This window comes from Pteropus alecto, unplaced genomic scaffold, assembly GCF_000325575.1.
Source record: "Pteropus alecto unplaced genomic scaffold, ASM32557v1 scaffold398, whole genome shotgun sequence".
Classification (NCBI taxonomy): Eukaryota; Metazoa; Chordata; class Mammalia; order Chiroptera; family Pteropodidae; genus Pteropus; species Pteropus alecto.
In genome coordinates, this window is record NW_006442497.1 from 6,725,450 (window position 1) to 6,747,376 (window position 21,927).

The 21,927-nt window shown below is 39.3% G+C and overlaps 1 protein-coding gene across 1 annotated transcript in view; it reads left to right on the forward strand.

The window, feature by feature from the left end:
* Positions 1-7,488: 7,488 nt before the first annotated feature.
* The window catches only part of DNAH9 (dynein axonemal heavy chain 9), a 312,771-nt gene continuing 298,332 nt past the window's right edge, over positions 7,489-21,927 (forward strand). Inside the window, 4 exon segments of the mRNA XM_006922399.3 lie at positions 7,489-7,908; positions 15,809-16,005; positions 18,606-18,764; positions 19,845-19,975. Coding sequence (XP_006922461.1) covers positions 7,489-7,908; positions 15,809-16,005; positions 18,606-18,764; positions 19,845-19,975 — 907 coding nt within the window.

Sequence of the window (21,927 nt, forward strand, 5' to 3'; positions counted from 1 at the left end):
TATGAGATCACTGTTTCTAAAGCCTACAAGAACATGTTGGGTCATGAGGGAGAAAAAAGATAGTTAGTACTATTAATAACTATTAATGAGATACATTATGGCTTTGTTCTTTAAAATGATCTCTAGCTAGGGACTCTTAATAGAATCTCTCCCAATCTCTCACTAAAATAACTAAGAAAACACACAAAAAGAAGAATGCTCTTCACTTTCAAAGCTATGACTGATGGGTTACCTGATTCCAGAATCTGCAAAGAATGGCCTTTTACTCTAAAACATATGGAAACCACCAAAACACATTCTGAATTTCACTTCATTAAGCTGAGACTGCTTTATGCCTTCCCTACCATGAGTCTTTACCAGCCAAAGATTTGGTAGTATCTAATATAAACTAGAAGTTGGCAAACTTTTTCTGTAAAGAGGGAAATATTTTAGGCTTTTGGGGCCATCTAGTCTCTGTACAAGTTATAACTATTCAACTCCACTCTTACAGTGTGGAAATGCCACAGATTTTTCATAATTCATAATGTAATTCATAATCTGTAATACAGTTCATAAATTAACACATATAAATAGGCATGGCTGTGTTCCAATAAAATTTCATTTGAAAAAATAGGTAGCAGGTTCAATTTGGTCTGAAGGCTATAATTTGCTAAACCTGTGATGTTAACCATCACATGAGTATGTGAAGTAATCAAAATAAGATTTACCTCCTCATATCCTCCAGCTTAACCTTACCCTACACTATCCATCCTTATCATCATTCTACAATCAGAAATAGAAATTCCCATAAAACGGTACAATGGGACTAGATGTAGTTTGAGTTCTGGGAGGTGTGTACTAGAAGGTAGTAGAGAGTGGTATTTGTATGAGATGAAGGTACATTTCCCATGGTTATGGAACTCAAATTTGCCAGAAAAAAAATATATTGAGAGACTAAATAAACAAATGGAAAATGATCAGACGATATATACAGAACTCTTATCCATAATCTTCAACAACCAGTCCAAGAAGCCAAACAATAATCCCAGTAGCAGCTGGCCCCAAACCACTATAACTTGATTAATAATTGACGGCTTCCTTAATTTTTGTCCCTCTTCCAACTTAGGACCAACCAGAGAAAGCCAAACATGCACTCCTAACCAATCACAGGATGTCCCACTTCTAGGTCTCCCATCTACAGCTTTCCCAGGACAAGAGCCTCCATTAGGCATACTTGAGCCTTCTCTTTTTTCCACAATAAAGCTTTCCCACTCCTCTGCCTGCTTTTGTATCTCTGTCAAAACGCAAGTGATGGTGGCTGACTCTCCTACTATGGCAAGCTCTGAATAAATAGCCTTAACTTAATCTCGTTTGGATAGTCTTCATTAATTTTCAATATGGTGTTGTTTTCTTGTATCTCAAAGTTTCCTCATGATATCCTTTTCCAAATTGTTATCAATCTGGCACTACCATCTTATAAGGGAGGGAACTACATTTCTCAGAATCTCCTCTATTATATGATCCTTTGTTAGAATTTGCTACATAATGGAATTCACATGAGATTTGGAAGTGGGAGATGAAAGGGATGCTATTATTCATTTGTAGAGTTACTAGATGTCAAACACAAATACAGGGCACCTACTTAAGTCTGAATTTCAGATAAATAATTTTTAATAGAGTATGTCCAATTTTCCCCTGCAGTCTTTTGCACTATTTGGGCTAAAAACTTATTCTGAAATTCAAATTTAACTGGCATTCTTTAATTGTCTAGCAATCTCATTTATCCTGGAGGACAGAGTGGTCGGGCTTGGTGCCTTCACACACCTCTTCAAGAACTCCCATTTGTACTTCTGCAGTCACAAGCTTTTGAAGATCTCTCCTCAGGCTCCCGCTTTGTGGTTCTGACACATGATGCTATGGCTTCTCAGACTTTTCCATAAACTCAGCCTATTGCACTCACTCCAGTGCTGCAAGCTGATGTTAATAACTATTTCTCTGATCCTCCAGCTACAGCCTTCTATACCTTCACTTCTCAGCCATGTAAGCTCTAATTTCTATATTAAACCACTTATTTCTGGAATACTTGTAGTGGCTCTGACCAAGCCAAATTGCTCCATCCTTATATCCAGTCAGTGGTAGAAAACACAATATTGTCAATTTAATTCAATCACTTTTGATGCCTGTATAGGCTTTAAAATTCTTTCCTTTTTTTCTCTGGAAGGTTGTAAGTTACTAGGGGGCCTATATATTTTCCAGCCATTCGAAAAGTCTACGTCTGTACTTTGTCCTCAATGAGATATAAACCACCTGGTAACCATACACAGCTATCCACCAAGGCTTTGAGGGATACCCATACCTGCACTGTGTCTTTCTTAACCTGATCCCTCTAAGCAGTTCTGTTCTCCTCCTCCTAACCATTGTACGAAGATCTTGGAAACTGTCAGCCCTTATCCCTGAACTGTGCTAAGACAAGGCAGCATTGAAAGGCTGCCTTTTGATTACTCTCTTAAAATCCTGCCCTTACCTGCTGCTGCTGTAATATCAGGGACCATGTTGGAGAAAGGCTTTTCCACATGTTTGCAGTTTCTCACGTCTTTCTTGGGAAGCTAGGCTCAAGTGTCCCCTTCTCCTGGACACCCAAGCATTTCTGTAGTAGCTGTCATGTCATCCCTTATCTGGACTGTCTTGGAAGGATCAAGAATTCTAGAGCCATAACCAAGTTGTCCTCGACTTTGCTTCCCCAGCCCCTTTCCTCATCCTAAAAAGAGTTCTTATATCTCCTCTTAAGGAAATTAGCTTATCCTATTGCCATGTACTCTTATTCATCTACAGTTTAGCATACACATTCCAACCTTTCAGTCTTCCAGACTGTGCCCTGTATACTCAACACCAAGCTCTTGGAATTAAAATAAATGAACAATACAACATAAACCTTTCCTCCCTCTTAAATGCTTTACTTTTACAATAAAAGAAATAGCATGGGTTTCAAGGCTATTGTCTCTGCTGTGTTTAAAAACCATTCAGAAATTCAATGGCCTATTTTAGGCTATATCCACACTCCTGTGAAGCATTAAATGTCACTAACTCTCCAAGTGAAGAGCCACAGGACAACATCAAAACATGTAGAAATGAAAAAACTCAATTAGTATTTCAAAATGCATCCCCTACTTGTAATTGTTAGCACACTCTATCAATTTGCATTACCAGCAAACCAGACCAGAAAGTGCAAATGGAAAATAAATAATAATCAAAGATTCCATAGAACAATCTTTCCTACCGTGAAGAAACACATCATTATGAGAACCGAATGGGATCTCATAATTTCAGGCATAATTCAATCAAATGGGACTTTAGTTATATCCTAAAACACATTTTTTTTTTGAATCCCAAAAATAAAGAGAGAAAAAATTTCTTAAACAATCATGTAGTTTCAAAATGTTACCTACAAAGGAACAAAAAAAAAAGAAAACAAGCTGGCTTTAGACTTCTTTTCAACACTAAGTTTCAGAAGGCAGTGGAATAATTTCTACAGAGGTTTGAGGAGAAAACAGGTATTACTCCAAAATGTTATACCTACCCAGTTCTGAGCTGGAGATACGGATTTGGGGACCATTAACATAAAGGGAAGAATTGCTGCCTTGGATGAATAAGTCCAAACAAGGAGAGATTTTAAAGTGAAAAGACCAGAAGCTCTGAGAAATATCTAAGCAATGCCAGTATCAAAGAAATAGGCAAAAAGAGAGTAGTCAAAGAGAACGAGAGGGTGTTTGTCATAAAGTTAAGAGACTAGAACAAGAATAGTTCCATATAGTGAATCTGAAATCTGGGTTGAACACAGCCAAGAAGTAAAGTAAGATAGGGGTGAACAGTGCCTATTGAATGTGATGACAAAGATATCACCAGTAATACACTTAATTCTAAAATTTGTTAAATTAATCAATTAAAACTTTAAAGATATTTGATATGTAATTTTATAAATCTAATGAATTATTAGCATTTATTCCCAGTAACTGAAATGAATTGCCCCACAACATTTAGAGTATAATAAATGGCACATCCATCCTTTTTTTTAATTGTGATAATTTATACATCATATACACATACAGTACCATATGTACAAAGAGTTACATAATATATGTGTACTATTTAAGTCTAACAATAAAATGAAAACCCATAATCTAGGTTAAGAAATAAAACATTACCAGGAACATAAAAGTCCTCTGTGAGCCTCTCACCATACCATACCTCTTTGTCCTCAACAATAATTGATCAAAATCTGAATTTTGTGATAATCATTCCTTAACTTTTCTCTAGACTACCACACATGTATGTGTTTCTAACATTTGGTTCAACATTTCTAATAAATATATGGAATGTATTCATCTGAAACTTGCCTTTTTTGTTTAACATTATGCTTTTGAGATTCATCAATGTCGATGCATATTTGTAGTCTTCATTTTCACTGCTGTATAGTATATTATATGAATAGTATATATCAATTTATCTATCCATTCTATATCATTAATAAATACTTGGTTTATTTCCCATGATTTTGCTGTTGTGAACAATACGACAATCAATATTCTTATATATGTCTCCTGGATGGAGCCTTAAGTATCCTGGACTCTCTTTCTGTACATGTATCAAATACATCTGCCTATTTGAGTCTGATGTCTTCATAGAGTGGCATCCAAGGTGGCTGCAGGGAGACTACTATAATAATGAATGCACAGTCTTTGAATTAAAACTTCATTATTATTTTGAAATATTTGATATGGAAAGGTTGATCTATATTCAGTATCCATTAGCAGCATCACAAGAAATTTCAACATAACATTTGTTCAAAAGAGGAGAGGAAATGCTGTTAGAGTCAGTAAATATAATGTCAACTATTGATTTTGAATGATTGTAAAAGGCTTTAACTTTTGCATTATTTGCTTGTGTGAACAAATTTCTTGTCAACACTGATTATCCAGAATTTAAAGAGACTATTAATAAAAAGTGTTGAACAGGAATTACACATAGCCATTTCAAGCAAAACATCTGATATGAAAAATATTATGCTCATGGAATTATAAAGTTTCTAATTTAAAAAAAAGGGAATTATTTCATCTGAACAATTATAAAAATTCAATATAATCCTTAACACCTTTTGTAGTAGACAGCCTCTAATTATTCCTGTTTCCTGGTATCACACTCTGGCATAGTTCCCTTTCACAATAAATAGGACAGACCTCTGTAACTAATAGAATTATTGCAGAAATGACAGTGTGACTTACAAGGCTAAGGCTAAGTCCTAAGAGATACTGTGGCTTCTCTCTAGCTCTCTCTTAAATCATTTGGTCTAGGGGAAGGCAGCCAAAGTGTTATGAATGTTCATTCAAGTGCCCAATGTAAAGCTCTATCTGCTGAGAAACTGAAGCCTCCTGCTAACATCCAACACTGACTCACCAGCCATGTGAGAGAGTTATCCTGGAAGTGGCTCCTCCAGCCTCAGGCAAACCTTCAGATGATGTAGCCCATGATGACTTCTTGTCTGAAACATTATTAGAGATCCTGAGCCAGAACCACCCAGGTAAATTGCTCCCCAATTCCTCATACACTATTCTAAACTATGTGAGAAAATGTTTATTGCTATTTTAAGCTGTTACACAGCAATAGATAACTGATACACTTTTTAATTATTTTTTACTAGAAATATACAATATAAAGACAATATCAACTGTTTTCAGTAAATCCCATATACATGCCCCACCCCCATCTCCTAAAAAGGAGGTTAATTAAGGTGTGGTGTTGGAGGAAAAAAAGCAAAAGCTGGGAATATTAGTGTTCAGAATCCTTCACTCTTAGACAGACATCATGTCACCTTCACAGGCTCCTGTGCTTTTATTTTTATGTAAATTGGAGCAAAGAAACAAAGAGGATGAAGGGCAAAATGGGCCATGGTAGGGGTCATAAAAACTTTATTTGAAGAGTTTACAGGAACTTAACGGCCCTGAATTCACTCTATATACAAAATATGAACAGGATTGACATATTTGGAGGCCCTAAGCATTAAAATGGCAATGATGCCTTCCTATGTGCAAAATAAAAACTTTAAAAAACTATGTGTAAGAAGCCCTCGACATTTCTATTTTTCCCTGATCCTTTTCTTGAAATGCCAGTTTTCAAATCCATCTTAAAAATCATTTTAGTGCCCCTGCTTTGTCTCTTCACTCAGTTTGTCTGCCTACTGTTTAATCTAGCAATGCTAACACTCTTTACAAACATAAAGATTCATTTTCTAATATGGGCATTTTCATTATAGTACCTCCTATGCCCCAGTTATTAGGAAATTAATGATTTTACCTTCCAGCTACTAGCTTTTCCTAAGAGATTTTGTTAGTAGAGCTGCCTTTGATAAGTGCTTATTCTGTTAATACTCCTTTGAAGCCCATTATAAATGTTCTTTTTAGCCAGAAATTGCAGTCTCTGGTGACTAAAATCAGAGTGGTAGGGCAGAGGGGAGCTCATTTCATACCTACAGGCCTCATGCTGCCTAGGTTGTCCCTTTCCTTGTCTCACACTCAGCTTACATACAAGCAAAGGGTCAGGCTACTTACATTCTGATCATGGAGAAGGAGTTGGCAGGTGACAAATGCTAATTTCTGAGGTCAGAAAAGATACTTCGCATTATCTTTTTTGAAGACAAGCTCCAGACCCAGGGCAGGGTGAGGAAGCTCTGAACATCCTACATATTTCATAGTGTTTTGCTGCATTTGAAAACTGATTGGGGCCATACTCATAGAAATCAAAGTGATCTCAGAGTTTCGAGTCACCATTGGTTAGTATAAGCACACACAAGTCATGGACAAAGCGGAGCACTAAAAATATTTACCTCTTTATAAAATTTATATTAAAGTGCTGAAGCTGAGCTGTTCAATATAGCTACTAGGCACTGTGACTATCTAATTTTAAATTAAATAAAAATAAAAATACAGTTTCTCAGTCACGCCAATACATTTTAAATAGGCACATAAGCACTGTTCTAAAGTATTTAAATCATCATGGAAAATAAATAAAAACTTCACTGAATTCCTGTACATCTATTTTATGATTTGACATTGTTTTAAAGTTTTGAATTATACATTTGGAAAATAGATGGGAGAACTATAATATTTTTAGTGCTTGGAGACCTCTAAAGAATGTAATCTGACCTTAGCCAGCAGAATCCTAACAGCATTTACATCCTTGACCTCCCTTGCACGCACCTTATCAATAAACTATTGGCCTGGACAGTAACCCGTTCAACACTGCAATCCAAGAGACAAGACACTAAATTGGAGCGTCGGCTGGTCTCCTAGCAACAGCGACACACCCCCACCCCTTCCCCTGCCTTCCCTCTCCTACCTTATTAGACTGCAAGGGGCGGGGCCAGGAGTCATGTGCCCAATAGGAGGGCAGCGGAGGAGGGAGTCTTGGCCGCGTCCCCGTCGCTAGGGAAACCGCCGCAGTCCGAGTTCGCTCGCGATGCCGAGCGCCGAGGAGCGGTCCGCGCTGGCTGAGGAGAACGCTCACCAGGAACCCGGCGTGGACCCACGGTTGCGACTCTTGGGGGCCTACGTGGTCCAGAGCCTGCGGCTGGCTGCGGGCGCCTGGGAACGCTGGGCGGGCACGGCCGAAGCGGAGCAGCTGCTCCACGCCTTCCTGGACCGCGATGCTGCCGAGGGGCCGCGGCCTCTGCTGGTGGTGCGGCCCGGGCCGGGGGGCCTAGCCGTGCAGCCGGGGTTGGATGCGGGACTCCCCGAATCCAGCACGCCTCGTGCTAAGGGGCTTTTTTTTCTGCGCACCAGGCCCGAGCCGCCGGGGCCCAACAGCCTTCGCGGCGCAGTGCTCTGCGGAGACGTGCCCGCGGCGCCTCTGGAGCACCTGGCCGCGCTGTTCTCTGAGGTGAGGGTGGGTTGGTGACCCTGCGCCAGAAGCCTCTGGAGATGGGGAGGGAGGAAGGCGGGGCCATGGCAGAGGGGCGGGACCATGGGAGAGCGAAGATTCGGAGCTGTTCTAGTCCAAAGAAAAGGGGATGGTTGCGGGGCGGGGCTGGATGGAAGCTGAGACATGGGAATGACTTACTTCTGAGAAGCAAGCTGGAGAAATCTGAGCAGGGGCCAGGTTAGACGAGAAAGTTCGAGGGTCTAAGACTCGGTTCAGTCGTGGTCATGGTTCAAGGCAAAGTTAAGTGGAAGCCGTATCTGAGGAGTTCCTGGGGCCTGACCTCTTTTTAAGGCTATTTAAATCTCTCCTGTAAGCTGGCACTGAAGAAGATTGGAAGTGGTGAACAAAGAGGCATTTCTTTTGGGTCAGTGAGGTGAAAGAGGTGAAAGGCCATATAAATAGTGTTTACTTCTGAGAAAGAGTTAAAAGTGGGTGGTGGTTTGGTTTTGATTTTCATCTCATTCATTACACAACCATGAACCAAAGGTCAGCCTTGTGCCCAGATAAGTTAGGGCATCCAATTGAAAGTGTCCAACAGGAGTTTGGAGGGGCCTGCATGGAACTCAGGGAAGAAGATCTCTGGAGATGTGAGATGTGAATTATGGAACGCTTTGATGGCATCACAGCAGAAGCCTCAAGAATGCAGATTTAAGAGGAGTGCTCAGGAGAGATTCTTGGGACATTTAGACCTTTCTAGAATGGGAATACACTTTCTTTAAGTTGAATGTATATGCTTCTGGAGGCTGGATGCCCTGGATCTTGCAGGTTCGAAGTAAATATTTACAGCGTACTGCCTTTGTGATGTTTCATGTGATAGGTGCTATGGGGATTGCCAAAGAAATAAAGACAAGATCTCCATGAAATTAATCATATATCGAAAATATTTTAAATAGTCTGACAGGGTGGAGATAGAGCTTACCTAAAGTTGGCCTCAATGCTGGACCCAGGTTTTGGAGGCTCCCTGCTACATTAGGTGTTGGCCCTTTAGATGCTTTATGAGGAGGCTGTGGGAAGAGAAGCATCAGGAACTCTGTAGGGGCCCAGGAAAGCTAGATTTCTCAGTAGATATGGAAATATTTCAGTATATTAACAACTAGAATGACTTACTGTTGTGCATTGGCTGAACACCATCCCTGCAGAAATTCAAGCTTGGATCAAATCTCCTCATGAAAGATGATGGTAGAAAGAAGTGTCACTGGATTCAGAGGAGAGATACATGTGTGGCATGAGAGCCATGCTTAGCCTCAAATGTTGAACTGGCTCCTGAACAAAAGAGAAGGATTAGGGTAGAGAGCAAGATAACTTTCAGGAATGGGGAACAGATTGAGCAAAGGTTCAGAGATGGAACTGTACCTCATGTTTGTGGGAGACAGCAGGTCCATCTCACAGTTGTGTCATGGCCAAGGAAATGTACTCCAGTGACCAAAAGTAATTTTAAAGTAATACAAACCCTCAAATGTTCAAGAATTTTCATTGAAAGAGATTGGAAACAAACTGAATGTTCATCATTGGGGACTGGGTGAAGGAATTAAGGTCCATCTATAATTAAAAGGAGTGATTGATGTGAAACAATACTTAAGATATTTTTTTTTGTTGAGGCAAAAAGAAAAAACACATAAGATAAAATTCACAATTTCCAAGTATAGAGTACAATAATGTGAACCACATGCATGTTATTACACAACAAATCCCCAGAACCCTCCCGATCCTGCATGACTGAAACTCTATACCCACTGAATGATAACTCTCCCCCTCCCTTTCCCCACAGCCTCTGCAAACCATCATTCTATATGATGGTTGTCTCTATGAATTTGACCTCTGGTTATCTCACATAAGTAGAATCATGCAGTATTTGTGTGTGTGTGTGTGTGTGTGTGTGTGTGTGTGTGTGTGTGTGTGTGACTGGTGCATTTCACTTAGCATAATGTCCTCAAGGTTCATCTATGTTATAGCATATGACAGAATTTCCTTCCTTTTAAAGGCTGAATAGTATTCCATTGTTTCTTTTTTAAATTTTTTTTTTAATTTTTCAATTAAAACTGACAATATTATACTGGTTTCATGTGTACAATATAGTGATTAGACATTTATATAACTCATAAGGTGATCACTCCAGTAAATCTAGTACCCACCTGATAGTTATTACAACATTTTTTACTATATTCCTTATGCTGTACTTTATATCCCCATGACTATTTTGTAACTACGAGTTTGTACTTTTTAATCTCTTTCTTTTCCATTCATCCATGGATGGACATTAGGGTTCTTTTACTTCTTGGCTATTGTGGATAATGCTGCAATTTAAAATAATTTTTAGTGCAAAATTTATATATATATAAATATATATACATTAATATATATTTAAATATATATTAATGTATATATATTTATATATATATGCACACACATACTTATATATATAATATGGTACTGTTTCTGATAAAAAGAATGGAAGGAGAAGGGGAGGAAGGAGAGAGGGAGAGAAGGGAAGAGGAGAGGAAGGAGAAGAAAGGTAAGGAGGAGGGAGAGAAGGAAGGGGTAAAGAGGGAGAGAAGAGAGGAAGACCATTCATTAACAGAGTGTTCCTTATGGGGAACTGGGTGACTGAGGTACCAGGGTATCTAGAGGACTTATTTTCCACTGTACAAGCTTTTGTACTTTTAAAATTTGTACCATGTAAATTTGTTATCTATTAAAAAATTTAAATAAAATAATTTATTTTTAAAATACCTCTAAGCCTTTACTTTCATTTCTCAAAACCTCTAACAGCAATCCTTAGGCCATTCACATGCTCCCCTCCCATCTGCTTCTTTTACACACCCTGAAGTTGAAGTTGATCCAGTGCCTCTTCAGAACTCTGCTTAACCCCTCACCCCTGAAGTCCCTCCTTTCCCTCCCAGCTTTCCTGCTCACTTTCCTCTCCACCTGTGGATTAGCTAACCCCTGGCTGCAGGCTCCCCTCCTCCTTCCACCTTGGACTCAGCATAACTAAAGCCAAAAGATCCCACCTGGCTGAGAGGTCTTCTTGTGTTGCGTTAGGGGTGGGTGTGGGGTAGATGTGCCCCATTATACTAGTACACGGTTAAAAAAAAAAAAAATCCATCCAGCAAATATTTCCAAAAACGAATTGATAGAATTTAATAACTAATTTTGTTCCCTTTCTCCCTTCTCCCAGTCATTTTATTTACTGCTGCCAGGTTCTTTCCTAGAGCTCTGAAACTTGGAAGCTGTTTTGAAGTTTTGAGTTTTGTGAAGGAAGCATGAGATTGGGAGTCTGATAGACCTGGATTCAAATCCTGGTTCTGTCAAATTTATCAGTGTGATGTGAGCACCTCTGTCGGGGTCAAACTACCTATCAGGATTGTCATTAAACTTAGAAATAATATATTAGGACTCCAGGAACAGAATGTGTTATGTTGTAGGTAACCCATTTAGGACAAGAATTATTGTCACTCTACCTCCCCCTAAAATCTTCTTCACTTCTCTGACTGATCCTCATCGCCTTGCTCTACCTAAGCCCAATTATCCCTTATGTACTCAGCTGTATTTCTCCCTTAGCCTGGTAACTCTGCTCTTGGAGGTGCAATATGTGTCCTCCTTGCTCCTCCTTGCTGTTTCCAGATCCCTGTTGAAAAGTTTGAATCTCATGCCATCAGATGAAGCCACTTTTTCCTCATTGCAGCAGCATGTACTGATGGCATTGCCTTCATTTCTTCATGATTGGATTCCTGGATCACTGTGACTCTCACCACAGTTACTATTTCAATAGACATATAAGTGATCCTTTCAATAACCTGGCCTCTGCGCTCCTTGAACTTTTCTCCTCCAGTGATCATGTCCCCCTCCCTATCTTAACCATCTCTCCCCATGGCCATTCCCAGACCTTGCATTACCAACCAATAACCATCCCCTTTCTGACCACTACTCCTGTCTTTCCAACTCACTCCCTCCAATTTCCCATGACCCTTCTGAGACCGTCAATCCATTGATCCTACTGTTTTCCCACTGTCCCTCATCCACACCCATGTTCTTTCTCTCCTTGCCCATCTTTATTGCTGTGCTCCATCATTATTATCATTCTTTTGTATAAACTCCTGACTGGCTTCTGCTTTACTTTGTCATACTGGTTTTGCAAAATGACAATCCTGATGAAATTCAGCTCTCTGCCTACTCTATCTCTGCACCTATGAGGTGAATGGGGCTTGTGAAAAACCAGAACTCCACTTTAAATTCATGACTTTGAACCTCTAGTAGCCCTTTTATGCGTCCCAGCCAACTTCCCACACTCCCAATTACTTTCTTGCTCTTCTGGATCACTATTATGCACTTTCTTTTTTTTTCCTCCCTCAAATGTCCAAAATTTCCTCTCAATCTAATTCTGTGAGTCTTATGATTCTTTCTTAGTTTTTTAAAAAAGGAAAAAGAATAAAATTTTCCCAAACTCTTATATCTACCCCATCTGTCAATATCTGTACTCATATACTCAGACATTCCTTCCGTTGCTGCAGATGGACTATCTGCTGTTATCTGATGCTAGCCCTAAAACTAACACTGCTACCATCCATGTTCATCTCCTTGAGAAGGTAGCTCTAGCAATTCTCCCCTCTCTCCTACATTCTTATTTTCCTTTCTCCACTATATAATTCCCATCAGACAAAATCCTCATTCTTTTCACCACCTATCATCCCATTTCTATGGTCCCCTCTAGAGCAAAATGTCTAGAATATGTGTCTATTCTTGTTGTGTCTCATTCTTTTCCTATTTTCTCTCATACTTACTTATCAGGCTTTACCCTCACATTGCACAGGAGAGAGATTAAAGAACTTGTCAGTGCCACCAGTGACCTCCACTAGACTACATCAAATGGCCGTTTATCATTCCTTTTCCTGCTTTACCTGTGAGCAGGATTTGGCACAGCTCATGATGACCTTCTCCTGGAAGAACTTTCTTCACTTGGCTTCCAGAACACTAGTCTTCTGGTTTCCTCCTGTCACCATGGTCATTCCTCCCAGTTTCCACTGGATATACCTCCTCTTCTTCCCACCTTCTTAAAATTGGAGAGCTGTAGGACCTTTTCTTCTCATTTCCTTTAGGGCATTCCTTCAGCTTTAGAGTTTTAAACTATCTGTATCTGACACCTCCTAAATTTATTATTGTTATTTTTAGTCTTTTATGCTCCTCTGAACCCCCAACTACCATATCCAACTGCGTACTCAATATCCCCATTTAGAAGTCCAATAAATATATCAAATTCTGACATGTCCAAAAACACTCCTGTTATTCTTTCCTACATCGGTTAATGGCAGCTCCATTCTTCCTATTGTTTAAGTCCCAAACCTTGGAGTGTCCTGAGTCCTGTTTTTTTCCCTCACAACTCCAAAGTTAATCCATTAAGAAATTACATAGGTTGAGCCTTCAAAATTTATATAAAATCAGACCAGTTTTTATTATCTCCTCTGCTCTCCCTATCCCATGCCAAGCCACTGTCTTCTGCATTATATTAATAACTTGCTAACTGATCTCTTTTTCCACTTTTGCCCTCTAGAGTCTATGATCAACACAGCAGCTGGAGTGATCCTGCTAAAAAAAAAAGATGTCAGATCATGTGACTCCTTTGTTCAAATCTCTTCAGTGATTTCTATTTCTCTGAGAGTAAAAATTAAAATTCTACAGGCAAGACTGCATGTAACTTGACCACCTTTACTCACCCCTATTCTTCTTACTCACATTGTTCCAATTTCACTGGCTTCTACACTGCTTCTTGATTATACCAGACATACTCCCACCTCAGGGCCTTTGAACTGGCTGTTCCCTCTACCCACAATATGCTTCTCCCAAATATCTGCACAGCACTCTCCCTATCCTCTCCAGTCTTTGTTCAAATGTTACCTTCTTAATGATGCCTGCACCAATCACTCCATTTACAATTGCAACCCCTCCACCCCACATTCCTGATCCTCAACTGCTTTATTATTTTTTTCATAGATTTTATAGTTGGTTGACTCTTTCTCTCCTAGAATATAAACTTCATGAGGTCAGGAATCTTTGTATGTTTTTTTTCACTGATGTACCTTCCCAGTACCTAGAATAGTACTAGCACATACTTGATGCTTCATAAATATTCATTGAATAAGTGAATGAGTGGCTTTTAATTTCATAGAGTTCACATTCATTATCTTTCTACCACTCAAAGCCCTCCAAAATCCAGCCCAAACCCACCTACCACTTTTTCTTCAAACAGCATACAACATTCAGTTATTCTATGAACCTCTATTGAGAGCCATACCCAAAGGAGGACTGTGTATGTATATGTGTATATGCATATGCGTATATGTATATATATAAAGATCAAATAAGATATAGTCCCTGCCTGTTTATCCTATTTTCCCTGTTAGGCTTTCTGCCCTGGGCCCAAGGGTCATTTCTTAACATGAATGTGAGTTGAGCTCAATTTCTGACATTTTATTTCTTGAAGCACTCTGTTCACCTGTTGCTTTAAGTTCTCAGTTCAGTTATTGTTTCCAGACAGATTAGGCAAGGATCATCCTCTTGGATTTCACATGTAGAATCCAGGTGTTCTATTTTATTGCCACATGGACTTATTGGTCATATACTGAACCCAACCAACCATATGAGTTCATATTTCCTTTTCATTATTTACTTAGTAGTTCCTTATCACATTACTAGATCCTCTGTTTTTCTTTCTAGTATTCCTTTTTTGTGAGCTCTTGTCATGCAGAGGTTTCTAGTAAGTTGTATTAATTATAACTTTTTTTAAGTTGCTAATGATAGAAAACTCAATTTAAACTAGCTCAGAAAGTTCAAGAGCGGCCTGATTCAAGAACTCAGATAATGTCATAGGCCTTGGACTTTCTCCATCTGTAAACTCCCTCTTCTCCATATTGACCCTGTTCTAAGGCTCCATATGGTAGCAAGATCACCACCAATAGCTCCAGACTCATAGATAAAAGAAAGCTTCTCTTCCTCTAAAAGTTCAAATAAGAGACTTTGTTCTCATTCTCATTGGTTCAGATTTGTTCACATGTCCACCTCTGGATCTGGAGATGAGTACCAAAAGAACTATGTTGAGTGTCTTAAACTAACTAATGTTCACCCTACAGATATCTTTCAAGATCCTCAACTTCACTTTACTTTTTTAAGGTGCCCCCTCACACCACCTGGAGACAGTCAGCTTTACCTGCATTTGTTCTATATTTTGCCTCTGGCCTTTGTGATTATTTAAATCACTTCCTAGTCACCCTATTGATTAGATAGGATTCCTGCCCTTGATTTATGGGGATGGCTGCATATACAACACTGGTGAGATGAGACTATGGCAGTTTATTTAGTCACATATGCTAATAGCCCAGAGGAGGAGGGAGGACACCATGTCACACAGAGCCACACAGAGGGGATTGCCTTTGGGAACAAAGGGAACCACCAGGGGCTGTGGGAGTCAAACTTTGTAGTATCAAGAGTGTGGTGCCCACTGGTTCCTGTGGGAGGATGGGATTAGCTTGTTTGAATAGTTTTATTGGCTGACAGGGAACTGAAGCCCACTACCCAGGAATAAGCACCAACCATGCCTGGTCCCCTTGATAAGAAGGGCTATTTGATGAGGGGGCATTATGTGCAGGAGCAGAGTGGGGATGAAAGCTTGTGATAGGCTATTCCAGGCTCTCCTGTTTTTACCAGATGTAAAGCAAGTATATATGTTGGTTCTTAATATCAGGCCTTACAACACAGTGACTTGCAATACAGGTTGTATATCGCTTTCTGGGCCTTTTTGAGAATAATATTTCTTTTGGATCTCAGAAGTAGAATGCCTGCCTTTCTTTCCTGGACACCTCTGTTACAGGTTGTTATCCCTGTTTTGGCCAATGAGAAGAATCACTTAGACTGGCCTCATGTGGTATGTCAAGATGTCCAGCAGCATGCCCACAGCCTCCAGTGTGACCTCCTGGTTATCCTTGAACAAGTGAGGGGGAAAACTTTGCTGCCTCTTCCAGTAGGCTCAGAAAAAATGAAATTTGTGGATTCTGAAAGTAAGACTCTGTAAGTACTGCCAGCCTGGCTGTATGGGGCCTCTGAGATATGGGAGATGCTGTTTTATCCGAATGTTTTCTTTATGACTTTTCTGTTCCTGACTCGGCACATCTCTCTGTTCTGCACACAAGTCCACTGCTTCTCTATTGGCCAACATCTTCAGACTGTATGTTTTCTGCTGATTACTACTCTTGCCCCAGTCCCTCAGCCTGAAGTCTTTTAAGGCTATCACAGCAATGTGGCCTTTTTTCCACCAAGAGTTATTTCAGAGCTGAAATCAGCCACACTGATTTCAGTATTTTACTTATCAGGACAGTGTCTCATCACTGGCAAAGACCCAGTTCCGGTCTGGGAGACAGCCATGCCACTTCCCAGCATTTACCCAGCACATAATGTCACAAACTAACTCTGGTGGCTCTTGTTACAGTTCCAGGCTCTCCTCCCCTAGCAGCTGGAGATTTTTTTCAGGTCTCAGGGATTTTTTTTCCAAATAGAAATAAATTTGGCTCCATTGGAGCTTCAAGTCCACATATCCTGTGCCTCTTCTCTTAAGAGTTATAGCCACCATCAGCTTCCACTTACTATTCCAGCTATGAGCTATCTTTGTTTCTGTCCAATGAGGATTTTTTTTTTCTTTCAAGCTAGGCTCTGTATCTAAATGATACATTTTGTTATATTCGGGGGAGGGGAGGGAAGGGGGAAAGGAACTCTTAATAAGATGCTTAAATTGGAAGGAATTCTCCAAACATGGAAAATAATATATTCTGCTGAGTTTTAAGTCACCAAAATAAAAATGCCTGTAACAATTTCATTTTAAACCATTGTTGGTAGTAGTAAGAAAATCACATTCTTGTTGTTTTAGCATTGGTTACATAGAACTTAGTGTATAGCTCGGAATTCTGACTTTTAATCCAGGCTCTGCCACTTACTGGCCAGGTGACTTAGAAGCAACCATTTAATCTCTCCCAGCCTCACTTTCCTCATTTATAAAATGTAGATGACCTTAGCACCTACCTCACATTCAGGGTTCTTGTGAGATGGCATCCATAAAGCTCTTAGGACAGTGCCAAGCGTATAGTAGTGCTTAATAAATGGTAGCTATAATGACTAAGTTAGAGGAATTTAAGATTACGGATCGGCCAAGAGTCAAAATGGAAGGCCTGCTGATGTCCAGGATATACTAATCATGCACCTTCAAGGTTTATCTGGGGGAAGGAGGTCATAATGAAAGCTGAAGTAGATGACTTCCAAGTTGAATGACTCCCATCGAACAAAACAGGAAAATTCCCAAATGCCAATTGGCCACAGATGCCTGAGACTACTGAGTATTTTTATGTGTTTGTGGCAACAGGCTGCCTTCCTACATGAGCTCAGTCTGCCCTAATGCCAGGAGTTTCCTAATGTATTACTGTCTTTGTGTATTCAGGGCCCATGATTTGATCTGAAGAATAAGTAATGCATAGGATGGCAATGTAATTATAATGAGTTTTTGCTATTGGAAGTAATTTGCTACATATGTAATTTGAAGCAATTTCCCAGTTAACTGGAAAACTTATTGTGGTTTATTAAAAATACTCAATTTTCAAAATAAATAAATTCAAATTACCCTTCTCCTTTTCCTTTTATATTTTTAACATAACATTCAGTGTTTGTGAAAATAATTGTTGTTGAGTTTGTCTCCCTTTGTTCAAATTTGATAATTTCCCAAAAGGCTGGATAATATTTCAGGAAGGTGAATATCTTCTCCTTTTAATACCTTCTGTAATCACTTATGCTATATCATTGCTCAACAAATATGAATTTGATTAAATTAAGTGAAGTTGGTTTCCTGGCATGGAAATGTGAATGATAGCCTCTCTTTGTTTTCATTTGTGTCTTGAGTTCTTGGCATGAACAATTTTCAGTTAAGACTTGGTGAAAAGGCAAACCAAAATGTATTTTTTTATTTTTAACTCCTTCCAAAATATTCCTGGTTTGTTTGTTTGTTTAAACGGTATATGAAGTAGAAGGCTTGGGAATTCTATTTTTCACTAGAAAAGGGAGGACAAAGCAAATTTAATATTGGTATTCAGATGGCTGATGGTTTGTCTTGTAGAAGAGGAAGTGACCTATTTCCTCTTGATACAGAGGTCAGAACTAAGACCAAAATGAGGAAATCACAGGGAAGTAAATGTGGCTCAATGTAGAGCTGATCTACTGAGGAATGAACTGCTTTGTCAAGTGGGGAGCCTGCTGACATTGGTGGGATTCAAACAAGGGTTGGGTAGTCATGTGAATGTTTTTTGTCCAGTGTATTTCTGCATTGACAGAAAGACTTGACAGGAGTCAAAGTTCTTAAACTAGTCTTCAGAATATTGGTGAAGCCTTGAGTCTTGAATTATTGTGTATGATTAATTATGTATGCATGAATTCATAAACATTTTGTCGGGGGAGAGGATCTGTACTTTTCATTGACTATTCAATAGTCTGTTGTCCAACAAAAGTTAAGAATGCCTGAACTAGATGGAGCTTCCCACCTATTTTTTTTTCTTAATTGTGATTCTGTTTGCGGGAACACCCAGAGTTAAGTTATTTCCAGTGTTTCAGGAGATTTGTTGTGTCTTTTCCAGCTTGGATTCCACAGATAAGTCAGTCATCTATGCCATTGAATCTGCAGTGATCCAATGGATCCACCAAGTGCAAGTGGTACTCAAGAGAAAGTCTTCCCAGCCACTCCTGCAAGGGGACAATCCTACCCCTAAGGTGGAGTTGGAGTTCTGGAAGAGCAGGTAGGCACATACTTAAACCCTGGGGAGCACACAGATATCTAAAAGAGGATGATAGCCTGGGGGAGCCAGCCACTGAGTCTGGTCTCACTACCAGGTGTTTTTCATCATTCCTAGAGCAGACTACTCAGTGTCATTTGGGTGGGTACAGTTTCCCTATGTTCTGGGAGATGTGCACTTTCCCTAGGGTTCAGTAGTTGCCCCTCCTTTCTTGGGCTGTAGTCAGTACATCTTCTGACATTTTTCAAAGATTCTTTCAACTACATGTAAAATTAATTAACTCTCTTTCATATATTTTTTATACTTGTCTAATCCCTTCTCCTTGGACAGTCAAGGCTATTTACACATACTTTTTGTAAGGATCTGGAGAAAAATAGAGATTTTGACAGCTGGATGCAGAACAGACTCTCCAAGTTCCCAGCCTGTCATTAGTAGGGCTAGAAAGCCCATCATGCTTTGTGTCCCAGACCCAGAGTTTCAGAAAGACCTAATTAATGCTCCTACTGATTCTCCCTCTACCTCCCTACTTTCTTGTTCCTATTTATCATCCTGCTGATTAATCTTTTACTCAAAAGGAGAAAGACAGATATTTGAGGCAGATGTCCCTATCTTTGCATTGAGTGGAGAGTATCCATGTCATATGACCAAGAATGGCAGTAGAGCTCCAGCCTTGTTTGTGCCACCATGCTGAAATGCCTCATCCTCTTACCTGATTTATGACCATTCTGCTGACCTACTGTGGGGCCTTCTCCAGAAGTCTCATTCTGACACCTCTCTTACCCCACTCCAATCCTTACGATAAGAGCTAATGACCTCCAGCTGCCAAGCTTTTGAGCCACCAGATGGTCACAGCAGTTTTTCTTGCTGTCACCTCCTAGAGCTGCCCCTTTGAACCATATCTCCTATACAGGCTTTTGCCCTTACTGTTCTGGAAACAGATGTCTTGGCTATTTGGTCTGGAGCTGGCCTCTGTGGAAGAACTCTGAGACAGGGCTCCTCTTGTCTATCTGAGGGTGTGTCATCACACTGTGCCTTGAGTTTCCTGATGTTCACCTGTATTCACCTTTTTCCGTGGTGTTGCAGGTCTGAGGATCTGGAATACATTTATAATCAACTAAGAACAATAAAGGTGAGAGGCATGGTGGGACTCCTGGACAAGCTTCAGAGCAGCTACTTTCCAGCTTTCCAAGCCATGTTCAGAGATGTTGTAGCAGGTGAGGAACAGCAAGTATTTTCATAAATGCATTTGACTCGAATTTTTTATTTAGTGAATTATCTTCTCTCTCTGATTTCAGGAGCGTCAAGTCCTTAGAACCCTCCAACCCAACACAATCTAGCATGATGGCAAGAATACCAAATCTAGAAGCAGGAAAGCAGCTATCCTGTGCTCTGTTTGTATTTCCACTGCTTTGTGATCTAGAGAAAGTCACCTAACCTCTCTGAGCTTTATTGTATACCATGGTTATAGGACATACACTCCCTGATTACTTCCCTAGGCTGCTGAGATATAATATAAGAGATATAATATAAGTGTATGTATTTTACTGACTGTACCACACTATACATGTGCTTGTTGTTATCTCTCACCCCTGGAATTTAGGTCCCTTTGCCCCTGGCTCCTTGAGAAGTCTCTATTCCATTTATAGCCCAATTCTGCCTTTTCTATTCCTACTGTCAGATGAGACTGCAATTTCCTGGCCATCTGAGCACCAGACAAGATCAGCCCTTGTCAAAACTGCAAAGCCAGCAAAGTCTATAATTAGCAGTAGGTAAATTTTTTCAGGGCTCCCACTTCCCTCACCAGTGTACCTTGCTTCTTTCCTTTATCTTTTCAGACCTCCTCGTAGCTCTTCAGTATCATAGGTCAGAATGTGTTTTTAAAGGTATTTGCAATTTCATATGATTTACGCTTAATCCAGACAGTGATTTTCAAACACTTTTTTCTCTATTGGAATTCTTTCTTTAAATACAATCTCTGGTGTAAGTCTAAAATATAAAATTAATCAAGGTATATTTGCTCTGTTAAAGAGAAGAGTGTCCTGTGTCTTTAGCCCATTGGTTGATCCCTTGTCCCACCTTCTCCTAATGGTGTGGGGTTTGAAAACCACTCAAATGCAAGAATAAACGCTCCAATGGTGTAATTTTTGACATGTGCTATATAACAGAGAAGGACTGGCATAATTAGCTAGTCTTTGAGGTCTTTCTGGGTCCTAAAATCTTATCACAGAGTCTACTCTGCCAGTACATAATAGAACAAGATCTATCTTGAGGCCCCAGTTTATTGCTTCACTGAGAGATTATTTATCACAGAAGAAATAACTGTTGTTCCCAATTTATAGTTCAATAAAAATTGTACAAGTGTCTAAAAAAGGGGTATGTATATCACTATTGGTATGAGAGATGATTGTGGAAGACATATGGATAGGTATATTTAAAAATGTGTTAAATAGTAACTTTTTGGCAAATGATACTAGTTTTCCATTTATGGTAGTGATCTGAAGTTTTCATTTTATATGATTTTATTTAGATTAAAATGGGAGTCAGTTCAGAGAAAAATATTAAATAATACTATAGGTTGTACACCGACATGACAAATATCTAAAGGAAATATGCAAATGGCTATAATTTGGGACTCTGAAATAAAACATGTAGTAAAAGTATATTTGTGAGTTGGTTTTTTAGATCCCCAAGTATATTTTTTTTACATTAATAGATTAATAGATTATGATCATTCACATTGATTACTTGTTTTAAAAGATTTGTTTTCCCACTCCAGCTTCAAAAAGTTGTTTGCAATAGAGTATATGACGGCAATGAACGAAATTAGAAAAAAACAATGTAATTATAATAGTACCAGATAAACACTACTGTAAAAATAGAAATCCTTGAAATATATAACAATTCTGATGATGGAAGCAAAACTTTGATTAGAAGAGTTAGGTAGAGATTTGGTCGGAAATTTTGGTGGGGTCTTGGCAAAATAAAAATATTTTAGAGGCTGGCAATTAATTTTCTCATTTCTCATTTAATTTCAGAGAATCTGTCTTTTTTTATCCTCCATAGATATACTATGTACATTATTCATATTAGTCATGATCAGGGTTTTTCATTGACCCACTGACAGACTAGAGAGAGGGAGAGGAAAAGAAATATTTCTGGATTTGTA